This window comes from Meriones unguiculatus, chromosome 17 (genome assembly GCF_030254825.1).
Source record: "Meriones unguiculatus strain TT.TT164.6M chromosome 17, Bangor_MerUng_6.1, whole genome shotgun sequence".
Lineage (NCBI taxonomy): Eukaryota > Metazoa > Chordata > Mammalia > Rodentia > Muridae > Meriones > Meriones unguiculatus.
In genome coordinates this window covers 75652376-75668962 of record NC_083364.1, presented here as the reverse complement: position 1 = coordinate 75668962, position 16587 = coordinate 75652376, and the positions used below count along the sequence as shown (strand labels likewise).

The following is a 16587-nucleotide window of genomic DNA, read 5'->3' as shown; positions in this document are numbered from 1 at the left end:
AGTAATGAACTATTTTCCTTGAAAGTGTTTTATAATAAAGAGTAAATATGATGCATTAGTCTTTTTTTATACTTCTTTTCATCAAAAATTGTCTTGGGAATTTGTTACTTGACCATTAAAAATACGAGATCTGATAATATTAGAGCAATGTAATTTAGTAGAATATGTTGTTTCTAAAGTTTTTTTTTTCATTTTATCACTACGTGATGTGGAAATCTCTCAGGTTTATGACTGTGTAATCTAATAAGTTATTTATGATAGAGTCACACATTTCATTAAATCAAGTCAATTTAGAGCCAGTATTTAAATCGTTATATAACATAATTATGTTTTTTTTAATTCCAATTAAAATATAATTCAGGATGTCCTCCACTCACAGGATATAAGCAAACCACTCACAAGTTTTCTCTGAAACTTCTTTTTTCTATTACAATAACAGTATTTATGAAATTTGAAAGGAGGGGAAAAAAAACTCAGTTGCTCAGTGTTGACAATTTTCTTTAGGCACCAGCAAATTTATCATTTTTGCCAGAGTACACTAATGGACTAAACCTTAATTGTGCAAGTAAATATCAAGAATCAATACAAACTAATGCATTCAAATCAGCCTAAAAGAGAATCTTGTCTAAACATGTTTGCTGCCCAAAGTAGGGGACTTTCAGGGCACGACTCAACGTCATTTTGCAACCTTTCTTCCAGTGTTTTCTTCTGATACTTAAATCCTTGGATAAACGTGCACAACCCCGTTTTCCTCATGATTCTATGTGCCATATAAACCCACAAATGACAATTCTTGTTCAATAGGTCCTTCTTTTATTATGCTATGAAATAAATTTTATTGTTCATTTTTATGTGATAAGACTTCAGTTTTGAATGAAAATTGTGGATAAATTTTTAATACAAAGTGAAAGTATGGTAACAATTAGAATAGTTTCAGTAGGTAAAAATCTGCCTATGTCATTCCATGAGAATTGTATTTAAATATATTATATATTGTTGGTACATAAATAACTGAATAGTGCTTGTGAATATTACATGTATCTCAATGTTATATATTTTTCATTTTTTAAATTTTAATTAATTTATTAATATTGTGCATATACGTGGTTTGTCTGTGTGTATGTGCTTCTGGTGCACGTTGGACTCTTGTGGAAGCTGAAGAAGATGTGAAATCTCCTACTAGTGGAGTTATAGACAGCTGTAAACTGCCATGTGGGTTCTGGGAACTAAACTAGGTACCTCTAAAAGAGCAGGCATTGCTCTTAAACACTGAGCAATCTCTCCAGCTCCTATTTTTCTTTAAATTTATAATTATCAGAGTAATCAAATTGTAATGAAGGTAGTTTCTGTTCACTTTCAAAGTGGTACTTTTTTTTCTTACTTTTAATATTAATCACAGGTTATTTACTTTGTATCCCAGCCATAGTCCCTTCCCTCATTCCTTCCCAATCCCACCATCCTTCCCTCATCTCCTCCCTTCCTCTTTCCAAGTCCACTGTTATGGGAGGTCCTCCCCTTCCATCTGACCCTAGCTTATCAGGTTATCTTCAGGACTGGCTGCATTGTCCTCCTCTATGGCCTAGCAAGACTGTTCCTCCCTCGGGGGAGGGGGGGTGATGTTATATTATATGAATATTATCTATAAGGTCAATATTTTTGAAAGCTCTGTACACGTCAACAATTTAACATGACTGAATACATTATAACTCAGTAAATACTGTATGCATGAATTTTAGAACTGTTGGTGAAATAGAAATTATTTGACAGAGCTATTGCAGAGGAAGCTCCATAATTTGATGGAATTTTTATAGTCTGATTATCTAGACTTGGTTAATGCTTATTAAAAAGGGATTAATACATTCATATCATTATGAAGGGAAAGAAGGCTTGACTGCAGCATTAAAGTTTCCATTTAGAGTAGGAAAATGTGACCTAGTAGAGATAGGCACTCTAGAAGCTTCTTTACTTCAAAATGTCAATTTACTTCATAGTTACTTTTGCTCTCTCTGCTCCCTCCAGTTCTAGCAGGCATGTCACAAGGATTAATTCCAAACAGTAATGTTAGAAGCAGAGAATTACTCTGCATATGACACCAACTTGGAAAAAATCTCTTTTCCTCCTGACTTTTATTAAAAGCTAAATAAGTTCAAATATTTAATGCAACTCTGAAACATTTTAGATGTTCATGTCTGAAGTTTCTATTGGTTACTCCCTGGAAGTTCTTACATTGAGATGCTAGCTGGACTTTCTGATTCACAGTCAAGGTCCTTTCAAATTTATCTCTGATAAACACAAAGTGACTAGCCTATGCTTAGAGAAACATTGGTGTGGAGATTGCCAGGCATCCTCCTTCCTAATCCCAGGCCCTTTCCACAACAAGGAAAATATTTCTTTAAAATGAGAACTGCCTCAAAGCAGCTCTCAAAAGGCAATGACATTATTTTTCTGTTATTCTTCATGACTCCTAAAAATGCCATTGTAAGATCACATACAGTTTCCATTCTAAAGATTCCAATTGTTCATAATTTGCCAATTATTTTTATTCTGTTGTTTCTTTGCTCTATTTTCAAAACAGAGCACAGGATCAAAAGAAATGTATTGTCCTCTTTCCAACTTCATTAAAAAAAGTACAACACCTAATCCCAGGATGTGGAGGAAGAGCCAAGCTGATGTCTGAGCCGGGGCCAGACTGGTCTGTACAGAGAGGCAGGCTAGCCAGGGTTACACAGGGATACTCTTTCCTCAAAAAGACAAGGGGCAGGAAGGAGATGAGGGAGGAAAGTTGGGATTGGGAGGGAATGAGGGAGCAGGATACAGCTGGGATACAAAGTTAATAAACTGTAGCTAATATTAAAAAAAAATAAAAAGACAAGTAGTACCTCCTCACACAACCCTCCTCCCCCTTCACTCCTCTTCTCTTCAGAGAAGGAGTAGGTCTCCCATGGGTACCAACCCACCCTGGTACAGTAAGTCCCATTAAGAACTAGGTGAATCCTCTCCCACTGAGGCCAGACAAGGCAGATAAGTTAGGGAATGGGATCCAAAGGGAGGCCTCAGAGTCATAGAGGTCCCCCATTCCAGTTGTTGGGGAACCCAGATGAAGACAAAGCTGTGCATCTGCTATATACATGTGGGCGGTCTAGGACCAATCCACGCCTGTTCTTTGATTGGGGTTCAGTCTCTGTGAGCCCACATGGGCCCAGGTTAGTTGAAACCGCATGTCTTCTTCTGAAATGCTTGACCTGCAAGGGTGTGTACCGGGTAGAGAGGAGGGGGGTTGGAATCAGGATGTAAAATGGATAAATAAATCTTAAAAACCACAATATAAAAGACAAGAAGTCAATGATAATGTGATAAGAAGTGTGCATATACATCTCCATCTCCTCCTCCTTTCTCCTTCACTTTTTTGACAGAAAGATATAAAGTGGAAGTCTCATATTTACAAAATTGTGTTGTGAAAAGCATTTTATGTTACATAAGTAATTATACCATGTTCTATGAATTTTTCTTTTTCTGTCATTGTTATTCAGAGATAGAGATAGATGTGTGTCTTCATAGAATTTTTGACATTCTGCTACCAGGCTTAACTTCATTTTAGTACTTCATATGTTGTTGTGAACCATGTAGTTAGGCAGATGAATGAGATGAGGGGTTGGTAACCAGCTCCACTGTGCTTACAGTGTGCATCAGTGTGTGCTCATGTGTGTTCACATGTGTTTGCGTGTGCCACTTAGTTTTTTGTCTTATACCTACACTAATCACTGCTTCATGCATTTATGTTAATAAATAATGATCTAATGGGCACAATATGGTAGAGTTTCACAACTGATATCGAATTAGAAGTTGTAAGTGCAGCAATAATCAGTGTCGTCTTCTTTGAGGAGATGTCTGTACATAGTTATATAGGCAGATGTAAAGGTTATGTCAGGATTGTCTCAAAGCGCATTTGAGAGGCTAACTAAAGCTCAGAAGGCAGTATGTGTGGAGTGCCTACAGGACATTTTCGGAGCCACATATCAGATGCTTGAAATTAAGGTTTTATCTCCCGATGATGTTATAAAAGATAATATTACCTCCTAGATGACAGCAAGAAGAAATTGCTGAACTGTACCAGGAAATTGCAAAATTTCAGGAGTGGTTAGGCTTGATATCTGAAGCTTGAGCACATGATGAGTCATGGAAAACCTTCAAATTAAAATCTATCTGTATGTTGGAAGAATATATTTTATTTAAAATGAGTTAATTCTTTAAAAAATATTTTCATCTTTATCACCAAACAAATCATAGGCCACATAATTGGTATCATCTAAAGACAGAATATGTGTTTGTTTGTTTTTTTTTTTTTTTGATCACTTTATCTGATCTGTAATTATTTGGATCCCAATTGCAAGATCCTAACAATTCTTCCTCCTACAGACTTCTAAACAGCAGATATCTTTTACAAAAATCTAGTTCGATAATTTAGTGACAAAATTTGATACAAATAAACTATGTGTATATGTTACACCATCGTACTTGTCTATTCCCTTTATTTATTTATTTCAGAAATAGTAGTTATTATTGAGTACACTCAGCCTTAGATACGTTCAGATTTTTTTGGTGAGGAATATAATATCCCTTAACTATAAATCATTGTGAAGTTCAAATACATTTTAGCTGAAAATTTTGGAAAGGGGATGATGGAGTTGAACTGATAATTAAATTATCTGATCAGTACTTTGGTCTACTTTTATGTTTCTGGTTTGTAAGGTGGAAACAATTAATTGGGAGAAGTAGAATCGTGACAATGGTTCTACTAGAGGTTCCTCGATTTTTTTTTCACTTAAGCTCCTTAGTGTTATTGAAACTTGAAATGTTTACTGAAATTCATTCAGTACCAACTATTCACAAGTTACACTGTCATGCGAATGCCATTCCACATTAGTAGTAGTTTGTGTCTAGTGCAATTGTACCCATTCAAAGCATAATGCCTGTTAGTAGACCTGGAACTGTTTGTGATGGTAAGAGGTATGTAATCAATCATTTCTGTTGCCTTATTGGAAGTGTATTACCAAATGGAATAATGGTACTTCTTTTCAATGTGTGTGTATTAGTCCTTCAAGTAAGACATTTTTCTTGTTATGAATAAATAATCTGCATTAATGCTATACCATTCACTTAGTAAGTCTACACTTACATAACTTTTGGCACCTCTAAATAATATTTATCACTCCAACTGTTTATTTCATTTGAAGAAACTTGAAATTGTCTATTAAATGACATTGCCCTGAGCCAAGCCATTACTGGTTGATACCTACATAATTCCATTAATTATACTGTGTCGGAAATCCCAGTCTTCATCTCTAAACTGGGGCCCAATAGGTAGCTATTATTAATTGTGATTAATACTGACTACTATGTGTATATGTCTTTCTTTTATTACAGTAACATTTCAAAGAGGAGATGGAGGACTAATGAGCAATGGGAGGTATGTGAAGGAGTTTCTTTTTATTATTATTTTTAATCAGTACTGGGGAAATTCTGTAGTGAGCAGCTATTATTGTAATAAACGATCACTTATAAGTAGGAGAATTCTAGGAGGGATTGAATGGGTTACCACAAGGTTTAATGATCTATCTGCTGTGCACTTTAGAGGAATCAAGTCCAGATGTTTCATATCTCCCAGATGCCCCTGAAGAAATTAGTAAATATCACAAGGAATGTGTTCATTTGTTAGCAGGATGTTTATTGCATTAATTAGACATTAGCAAATGAAGTTGCTGTTGTTTAAGACTCCTTATTGGCTCTCACTAAATTGCTGTGAGTGAACAATTACACATAATCGATCACAAAGTAAATGATTCATGGATGATGAATAGGCTGTAGATTGATAGGACTGGATTCCACAACTTTGGATACTCAATTGAAATTGATAAAAGCTGATAACAAACCCATATATCCTCATCTATTTTCCCTTTGCCAATATGGAGATTGTAATTAGGCTCTGGTAATAACTTCCAATCTCCCATTTAATCAATATTTTAGCAAAAAGAGATTAAGTCTAATGAGAGCTAGCGGATATAGCAAGAAGCAATTGAATCTTCTTATTGCAGTTTCCATAGAAACACACATTTCTCTTAGGGATTATACCAGAAGGGGTCTATCAAAAATGTACAACAATTATAGATGATCTATTTCTTTGTAAATATGCTAATATCCTGGAAAGGAATTAGAATCCCAACTTTACATTAAATAATGGAACTCCTTATTAACTGTGATAGGAGAGTTTTTTTCATTGACTATGCCAACATGTTGAGTCACATAAGTGGATCTTTTACTACGCTAAAAATATGTTTAGCATTTTTGCTTTGCAGTGTGGGGAACATGGGAGTGTACTACTGGTAGAAAAGTACAAGAAATGTTCATTAATTTTCCTGAAGCTGTACACCTCCAATCAAGTATGAAGGCTCCGAGTAAGGGCGACAACCTAGAGAAAACAGATTCATTTAGGGGCTACAAAAATGAGGGCTTAATAGTTCTGTTCTCTGGATAGGATAGGTATGAAGCAGCTGCTCAGAGGAATTACTCCCTTGAGATGGCAACATACCATCCTACTTGATCACAGGATCCTACTATGTTCTCTTTCTTCCATCAGTTCCAGGGTAGACAGCCTTTCATTTGTACATGGGCAGAATCCCAGGCAGAGCCTCCTTGGTTCCACTGACAGTGAAGATCTAGGTATAGGTTTAATGAACTACCAGTTATTTAGTTCTCAAGAGCACCTGCAATTGAATTTGAAGTCAATTAAAATCTTATATCTCCTTACCCTTTTCAGCTGGTAAGGGTGATGTCAAAAATCTCTCACTGAGCCCTACAAGTTAATTTCCATTCCATTTCTGTTTCAGCCGCCCAGGTCTTCTAAATGCTGGTGATCCCAATTATCCATGGCTTGCTGATTCATGGCCAGCCACAAGTTTGCCAGTAAACAATAGCAATAGTGGCCCAAATGAAATCGGAAATTTTGGGCGTGGAGGTAAGTTATGTGTTTAAAAATAAAACTATTTGCCATTTGGCTGTTTTCAGTTTTGTGTTCTGGACTTTTTATTTTAGTTTAGTTTTCTTCTAAGCAATTTATTACTTTTTTTGTTGTATGTAGGTAAACAAAATGCAGTCATAGATACATGGGAAAGCTAGAGGGAAGCTTTTACAGGACTCTGTTCTCTTCTTCAACTTTGTGGGTCCAGGGATCAAGCTCAAGATGTCAAAGAGTCCTTTACCTGCTGAGCCATCTTGCTGGCCTCAGATTTTTAAAATCACACATTGAGAATATCTCCTTTGGGACTGGGTAGGTGGCTTAGCAACAAAGCGGACATACCTGTCTTTCAGAGGAACCAAACATGGTTACCACTACTCACATTAGTCAGCTCATGATGACCTCTAACTCCAGCTTCACAATTCACAGGTTCCAACATCCTCTGCAGTGCCAGGAACACCTGCATACATGCTCACACATACGCACATAATGAAAAATTATTTTAAGAGGCTAAGAGTTTGTCTATCTTGTTGATTTCACAAAGAACCAGCTCTTGGTTTTTTGATCCTTTGAATTGTTCTCTTTTTTTCTAGTTTATTGATTTCAGCCCCAAGTTTGATTATTTCCAGCCATCTACTCCTCTTGGGTGTGTCTGCTTCTTCTTCTTCTTCTTCTTCTTCTTCTTCTTCTTCTTCTTCTTCTTCTTCTTCTTCTTCTTCTTCTTCTTCTTCTTCTTCTTCTTCTTCTTCTTCTTCTTCTTCTTCTTCTTCTTCTTCTTCTTCTTCTTCTTCTTCTTCTTCTTTTTCTTTTTCTTCTTCTTCTTCTTCTTTTTCAAGGTCTATACATGGAGATAACCTAGCAGCCCTGCACAGATGTAGCCCATGGAAGTTCAGTCTCCAAGTGGTTTCAATAGTAAGGGGAACCAGGATTGTCTCTGACATAAACTTAGTGGCTGGCTCTTTGATCACCTCCCTGTGGTGGGAACAGCCTTACCAGGCCACAGAAGAAGACAATGCAGCCAGTCCTGATGAGACCCGATAGGCTAGAAGGGGAGGAGGACATCCCCTATTAGTAGACTAGGGGAGGAGCATGGGAGGAGAAGAGGGAGGAAGGGTGGGATTGAGAGGGTAAGGGAGAGGGCTATAGCTGGGATACAAAATGAATAAATTGTAATAAAAAATGAAAGTAAAAAAATATTCTAAAGAGCATCTTCTTTTGTAATTAGGACAATAAAGACAAAAAGCCATAGTGCTGTACTTTGCAAACTAATTTAGTAGACAAATTGTGTGTTTATATCACTTTAAGTAAAATTAATATTTTAAGGAAATCATTAATGATTGAGAACTGAAGTATTGACTGGGCATTCAGTTTTCAAATATTACCACAGCAACCCTAAAACTAGAAACCAGGGACTTCAATGTTGTCCTACATGTTTTACTTACTTGGTTCTAGTCAGAACACTTTACCAAATATCTCTTCAGTGTAACATAAAGGGTTTTTTTATCATTTTTTTACATTTACTCTTTTTTTTTAATTTATTCACTTTGTATCCGAGCTGTAGCTCCGTTCTTCTTCCTTCTCAATTCCACTCTCCCTCCCTCTTCTCCTCCCATGCCCTTCTCCAAGTCCACTGATAGGGCAGGTCCTCCTCCCCTTCCATATGACCCTAGTTTATCAGATCTCATCAGGACTGGCTGCATTGTCTTCCTCTGTGGCCCAACCCTACATCTGACAAATGGCTAAAATCCAGAATATATAAAGAACTCAAGAAGTTAAACAGCAACAAATCAAGTAACCCAATTAAAAAATGGGGTACACTGTTAAACAGAGAATTCTCAATAGAGGAATTTCAAATTGCAGGAAAATACTTAAAGAAATGCTTAATGTCCATAGTCATCAGGGAAATGCAAATCAAAACGACCCTGAGATTTCACCTTACACCCCGCAGAATGGTTAAGATCAAAACCTCAAGTGACAACACATGCTAGAGAGGTTGTGTAGAAAGGGGAACCCACCGCCATTGCTGGTGGGAGTGCATTTTTATATTTGTGAAAAATATAAATTTGATACCATCACTACCATATAAAAGTATGGCAGTATGAAGAGTAAATAGCTGCATGAATAAGAAATGTTCAGAAAGAGACTTCTGAAGTTCCATAGTTAATAATTGATGTCTCAATTAAAAGTGTAATCATGGTAAATAAATACTAATACTTCCAATTTTGGATGCTACTATTATCTGTCTGGGTTTTATGTTCTACTATAAATATAGTCTACTCCAAACAGCTGTTACTCTCTGCCAAACGTCTTCATTGAATAAAGGTATAAATAAATTCTATAAGAAGAATTGAATGGATGAATATCAAGGTCAAGGCTACACCTCTCTTTAGTGTGAGTGATATATTAAACATTTACTCTTTATGTGGCCCAAAGCATAGAATACAATCAGCACATTAATGGGCATCAGCAGGTTACAAATGATAATGGAAAGGAAGCTCTGTGATTGACTAGTTCAAATTTTGTGTAAACTCTGTGAGAAGTGTCTGTGCATGAACATATCCAAATATCTTCTCCCTACTATGTTCTGTCTGCTATTCTACAATTCACTTTGTAAAAATTAATTCGGTTTCCAATACATTTGCCCATCCAGGAATAGTTAGCTGCCTCTTTCACTTATATTTGTTTTTTTGTTAATTTTATAATTGCCATATTTATCTTGGGCTGGGCAGATATTTTTACCTACACTATCTCAATAACTTCACCATCCACCTCCTAGCTCCCATCCAATGCCATCTGCCCTAGCCATCTTTATCTGGGCTACCTTCCATCCATAATCTTATAAATACTTGCTGTACTCTTCATCTGGGCCTTTCCATGTCATTATTGGAATCTTTCCTCTCAGCCCACATGGTTCTTTCTCCTTGCTAACCCATTGTGGTGTCCTCTTTCCTCCTCTCTTCCTGTCCATCCGTCTGTCTCCCAAAGCATGTGAACATTAGCCACTGCTCAATTCTGTCCTGCCTACGTTTTGTACCTTATAATCAACCAGTTAGGAATAATGCCTTAGGCCAGTTTAAACAACAACAATGGATTTATCCAGGCAGTAACCAGATCTTAAAGGCCAGTAATTAGCATCAAAATATAAGCAATCAGACCAACTCCAACAATTCCCCTTTTCTTTCCAAATAAAAAGAACATTTTTAATACAGTAGAATAATTATGAAACAATTATAAAAACAATAGGATTTGTATCATACCACCACAACATTCTATGTTCAATAAATACATACATAAAGAATAGTTTGAATTTTTTAGGCAAGCTACATTAAATTCTAGGATGTATTATTCCAGTTTAACCAGTGTATAAGACTTAAAAAGTTTTTCCTTGGTTGGAGTATGAGTCTCTGGGAAGTTCCCTGTGTTCAAATTTTCTTGTTCTGTTGCTCTCCTTGTGGAGACCCTGTCCTCTCCAGTTCTTACTATTTCCCAGTTCTTACATAAAGTTCCATTCACTCTGCCCAACAGTTGCCTATCAGGCTTAGCATCTGCTTTGATAGTCTGTAGGGCAGAGGCTTTCAGAGGCCCTCTGTGGTAGGTTCCTAGGTTGTTTCCTGTTTTCTTCTTCTTCTGATGTCCATCCTCTTTGCCTTTCCGGATGGGGACTATTCATAGAGATAACCCAGAACCCCTGCACAGATGTAGCCTAGGGCAGTTCAGAGTCCAATTGGGTTACATAGTAATGTGAAGAGGGACTGCCTCTGACATGAACTGACTGGCCTGCTCTTTAGTCACCTCCTCCTGAGGGGGAGCAGCCTTACCAGGCCATAGTAGAGGACAATGCAGCCACTTTTGATGTGAACTGATGGACTAAGATCAGAAAGGAGAGGAGAACCTCCCCTATTAGTGGACTTGGGGAGTGGCATGCATGCAGAGGGAGGAGGGAGGGTGGGACTGGGAGGGGAGGGAGGGGCTTATGGGGGGATGCAGAATGAATAAAGTGTAATTGATGAAAAATTTAAAAAAAAAGGAAAAAAATAATTTAAGAACCTTAAATAAAAAAAAGTTTTTCCTTATTACTACCTCAATTTTGAGAAGTGAAATGCTTCACAGATGCACATCAAGGTCAACAAAAAAGGGTTTGCAGGTTTTTCTGTATTTCTTTTTGGTACGTTAGTCATTTTTAGCATTTACTACTTATGTAGGAAACCAACACATGACATTTTTCATATGTACTAATTTGTGTCTTTTACAAAGTTACAAAATAGATGACAAAATATATATAGTTTCAAAGTTAAGAAAACATATTTAATCAAAATAATAATTGGAGATATGGATGGAGAAAGAAGGTCCTGTCATTTTTTTTGTAAAGTCTCAAATGTTTTATCCACACTATGCTATTTTATCCAGGTGGATTCATGTGTATGGTTTATATAATCATAATAATGTACAAAAATTACCAAAGACACTAACATTTTCCAATTAATAATGGGATACATATAAATATTTAAGAGACGAGGAAAGCATAATTTAAATAAAGAGACGTACTAGCAAACACTTTTGTCACTTGTCAATACAAAAATAAAAATTTATTTGACCATTTCATTAACAAGTGTTTTGTTTTTTTTTAATTTTTTTTCTCCTTTACATCACTGGGGACTTAATGGAGATGAAGACCTAAGTCCCAAAGAAATGTTTCCACAAGTAACTTCACAAGCAGTGAAGAAGGGAGTCACTCACACAAATGATATGACAAATTCTAAATAAATTCATAAACTATAAGTACACCCAAGATGTTCTAAGAATGCACACACAATGTCAACATGAGCAATGCAGCTGAAAGCATTAAGGATGGGTTTGGGGGAACCAGGAAAAATGGAAAATGTCAAGTGCTATGTCACTGCGGTGATTCCATTCCCATGTAGCCTGTTGGTAAAATAGCTGTCACAGAGGTCAAAACCCTCTGAAAGCACTGGACTCCCTTCCCATAGAAATACTCTTAAGTAATCTTCCAATTCTTTAAAATTAGAATTTAAGTCCACTTACTGTTGAAAACATAATAGTAATCACTGAAGACAGTATGCAGCTGCAAAAATCAATATAGGTGCCCTTTCACTTGTAGTCTAACTATAGTTTAACATATCAAGGAGATAGAGGTGCATGTCCAGGGCCAAATGTGCTTAAAGAATAATGTTACATATGGTTTTATCTTTGATTAGTTCTCCTTGTTCAATCATTTAGACACTAAAAAATTGTTCCAAGAATTTACAAATAAACTGTCTAAAAGATAAGTCTAAAACATTGTGCATATTTAGCTGCAAGATACTTGAAACTAGAGCTGTGTTAGTGAGACATTGTACTTAACTAATATTCATAAATGGATGGCAGGGTAGAGGAAGCAGAAAAAGTAACTGCAAACTTATTGATGTGAATATTTCCATTAACTAATAATATCAAACCTGAAGATTTTAAGAGTAAATGGAAATTAGTATTCAAATTTATATAATTTATATCTAAAAACTAGAAGGATAAGAAAGTAGGGCAATTCCTAAAAAAAATTACTTGCCTATGTAATGCAGCAAAATGTTTTAAACTTCACTATCATTAAGGCTCACACTGGCTTTCATTTTAGATCTTTACTTCAGTAAAGTAAAATCCACTTTATTGTAAAGAGTTTTGGTTTTTGGCAGAGTACAGGGAATCATAAGAAAGAAGGGGAGTTAGTCTGATGGGGAAAGGATAGGAGCTCCACAAGGACCAAATATATCTGGGCACAGGGTCTTTTCTGAGACTGACATTCAACCAAGGACCATGTATGGATATAACCTAGAACCTCCACTCAGATGTAGCCTGTGGTAGCTCAGTAACCAATTGGTTTCCCAAAGTGAGGGGAACAGGGACTATTTCTAACAGGAACTCAATGACTGGCTCTTTGGTCTCCCCACCCCCGAAGGGAGGAGCAGTCCTGTTAGGCCACAGAGGAGGGCTTTGCAGCCAGTCCTGAAGATACCTAATAAAACAGGATCAGATGAATGGGGAGGAGGTCCCCCTATCAGTGGACTTGGAAAGGGGCACGGTGGAGATGAGGGAGGGAGGGAGGGAGTGGGAGGGAATGAGGGATCGGGACACGGCTGGGATACAGAGTTAATAAAATGTAACTGATAAAAAAAAATAAAAAAAAAGTTAAAATTATCTGTATTGTGAAAATAACTATTTCATGAAAATTTTTCATTTGCAATCCACCAAAAAGAAACCCATTAACAGTTACTTTCTTTTTTCAACACTATGACATCAAGCAAGATGAACTGCAAGTTAAAAGTTCAGAAAAACGCTATTTTAAAGTAAGAGTAGTGTAATTCTGGACAATATTTTAACTGTACCATAGTTGTGTTCTGTGTCTTTTGTGCTAAAATAGTAAGAGATGTTTTCATCTCTAATTTGCAGATTCCCTTCTTACCAACACTTCTGCAAAATGCTAGCAGTTTGTTTGCTTTTAAGAACAAGTGAACAACTGAGTGTATTTTTCAGCAGTGAAACAACTCAAATTTCCGATTCACGCTTGAAGAGATGGGGGAAGAGACGTCGTAAGCAGGGAGACTTGAGGGACCTGTGTTGAGCCTGCCTGTCACTGGGGTTGATGGTCTGACAATGGTTGTAGATCATCTCCCCTTCACTGGCGCATGAAGCCCAGCCCTGCTGCAATGCAGACGGGCAGTGTGACACATTTATCTTTCATCTTCGGTCCTGATAGTTTTGGGTTCCTGAGCATCATTAAATAGTTTCATTTCCCTATGTTCTTCGCAGATGTGCTGCCTCCGGTCCCAGGCCAAGGGGATAAAACAGCAACGATGCTTTCAGACGGAGCCATTTATAGCAGCATTGACTTCACCACCAAAACCACATACAACAGTTCCAGCCAAATAACCCAGGCCACCCCATATGCCACTACCCAGATCCTGCATTCCAACAGCATCCACGAACTGGCAGTTGATCTTCCCGATCCGCAGTGGAAAAGCTCAATTCAACAAAAAACAGACCTTATGGGATTTGGTTACTCACTGCCTGATCAGAACAAAGGCAACAACGGTGAGTTGGTTTCTTAGGTCGTATGAAATCAATTTCACGTCATGTGTGCATGAGATAGACTTTTGTATATCTTGTTCAGTTTCAACTTAGTGATCCATTACAAGGTTTACTACCTAAACTAATCTATTGGCATGTGTGTCTCCAGCACCTTATGTAATCACTCCCACTGCACCGCCACTGCTGAATTCACCATCACACACCAACACCAACTGGTTTCATTCTTTTAGCATTTTTTTTAATATAATAACCAGCAATCCATCTCTGCCTCCATTAGGAAAGGATAGATAAAACATTCCTGTGCTCTCCCACAACATCTGCTTCTGAGTTGCTAACTGCATGTTCTGCATGGGCTTGTGCTGTGAACTAATCACATGATGCCACTATGACCTCTGCCCTTTAACCCTTAGCCTTACTTTACATCCCTGACTACCGATTGGCTGAGGGATTGTCTAATAGAATGCCACACAACCAGTCACAGGATTTCAGCACCACCAGCTCTCACAACAGCTCAGAAAGGAGTGGCAGTCTCTCAGGTTGGTTTGATCACAGTAAGGAGAAATATTTGTTTGTCAAGAGCATATGACCTGTGTTCCTAGCTACCATCAAAGAGATACTGAGTCAAAACCCAGTACTAGGCATTGATCTATCAAACGACAGAAGTTCATAGTGAACTTATACTTTGGTTGCGGGGGAGGAGGAGGGCCAACATTGCTGTCACTGTTTTGTTAACTGTACAGTGATTTAAATGAGGAAAAATAGGGCCAATTTTCTAAAGAAGGCTCATGAAGAACAGATGCATTCTGTCTGTCCTGAGCCCTGTTCATGAGCCAAGGGAACTTTATAATAAAATGATTATACATGATATTCCATTCCACGTCATTGATTCATCAAAATACATATGATGGAAATGAAAATATTTTACAGCCTTGTTATATTAATGTTTGGGCAAGGCAGTTTTATAATCTTGTATAAGTTTTCTAAAATATCATCTGTCAAATCACATGATTCTGTGCTAAATATGAACAATAATATAGAAAATTATTAACATAATTTAAAAGACATGCATATAATATTTTATGTGGCTCCTTATTTTTATAGTGTAAATTTGAACATATGTTTGAAAGAAATGAGCTGCATTAACTATGATGTAGCATCAGGCAACACACAGGTGAAAACATATTCTATTATAGTGAAATGCATACTTATCGTAATATGCACTGGTGACAGTAATCTACCATGTGTATTCTCGCCTGTAACATGAAGACAGGATGGTTAACATACTTTATCACACAGCTATAGTCATGCTGTATGACTGCTGGGGTTCATCTGGGTATTTCTAATTGATTATGTCCTCCAACTTGTTTTATTGCTTCAGATCAATAATATGCCATTTATAAAAACAAATTTAAATGCATATCTTTAAGATATATATATATATATATATATATATATTAAAGATTTGTAGGCTGTTGGTGGTTGCTACAAACTTCAAAACCATAAAGAGTTAACTTTCAACACCACTAGGATTGCATTTACTAAATTACTTTTCCTCAGGAGATGGAATCCTCTTAGACCGAAATGTTAATGCCCTCTTTTCCCTCCAAAATGAGTAATTGCTCTACTTGCTTATGGGTAGCATCAGATACATTATAGAATTCAAAAAATTTTAACATCTGTTATGAATTTAAAGTGGCTGAATAACACAGAGGAACTTTAGGAATGACCTTATATGTCATTTTTGCTGTCATTTGTGTATAATTAGTCCCACAATTGTTCTGTATCATTAAAAAGTAATTTTGCTGAAGCTTCCTTTTTACTTCATTAAGAATGCATAAATATCAAGCAATGTATATAAAGAAAGCCTTATACCATAAAGCTATGTAGTCTATAGTCATGTAAGCTAGCAAATATTTGATATATATCAATTGTTACCAGCTTTTAAAAGTTATTTTTCAAGTAACTCTAAGCAGAATGTGATTCACAGCTGTGCTTTCTGATTTGTTCAGTCAAGCAATATCCCAGATGTCATTTATGTGTCGATACAGAAATTATAATAAATACTTCATCTGTATCTAAATACAAAGTCACTTAAATTGGAGATAGAATTTTCAGGCCCGGGATTAAAATGATTATCCCTTCTTTAGTTTACTGTTCAGTTTAAACACCTGTAGAGATCAATATTTCTATTGTGCTTCATAAGGATATCTTCTAATGCTTAGCAATAAGACTAAACCACCCTATGACTAGAGAATTGTACCATATATCAGCATCTGAAAACAATCTGCACACATTGATCTTAATATGCTTTTAAAAATCACAGATATTAAGAAACTTTCATTTCTGACTTATTTAGGTGAGTATATTTCATTCTTGAAAATATTTTATCATATATTCCTTTTGGAAGTCTTAAAACTTCCATTAAAAGTCTAAGTATTAAAAATATAAAACTCTCTTTTTAAAATATCACTGAAATAATTATCTTATATGCATAT

General features: G+C 36.4%; 1 protein-coding gene across 24 annotated transcripts in view; it reads left to right on the top strand.

Annotated features, from left to right (window-relative positions):
- Robo2 (roundabout guidance receptor 2) overlaps positions 1-16587 on the top strand; it is a 1624501-nt gene that overhangs the window by 1564486 nt on the left and 43428 nt on the right. For 14 of the 24 annotated variants that reach the window (XM_060370640.1, XM_060370647.1, XM_060370638.1 and 11 more), the window contains 4 exons: positions 5425-5467; positions 6885-7012; positions 13814-14095; positions 14503-14628. In XM_060370640.1, the coding sequence (XP_060226623.1) occupies positions 5425-5467; positions 6885-7012; positions 13814-14095; positions 14503-14628 (579 nt within the window). The remainder of the gene's footprint in view (positions 1-5424; positions 5468-6884; positions 7013-13813; positions 14096-14502; positions 14629-16587) is intronic. The other 10 variants (XM_060370642.1, XM_060370654.1, XM_060370651.1 and 7 more) reach the window with 1 other exon arrangement.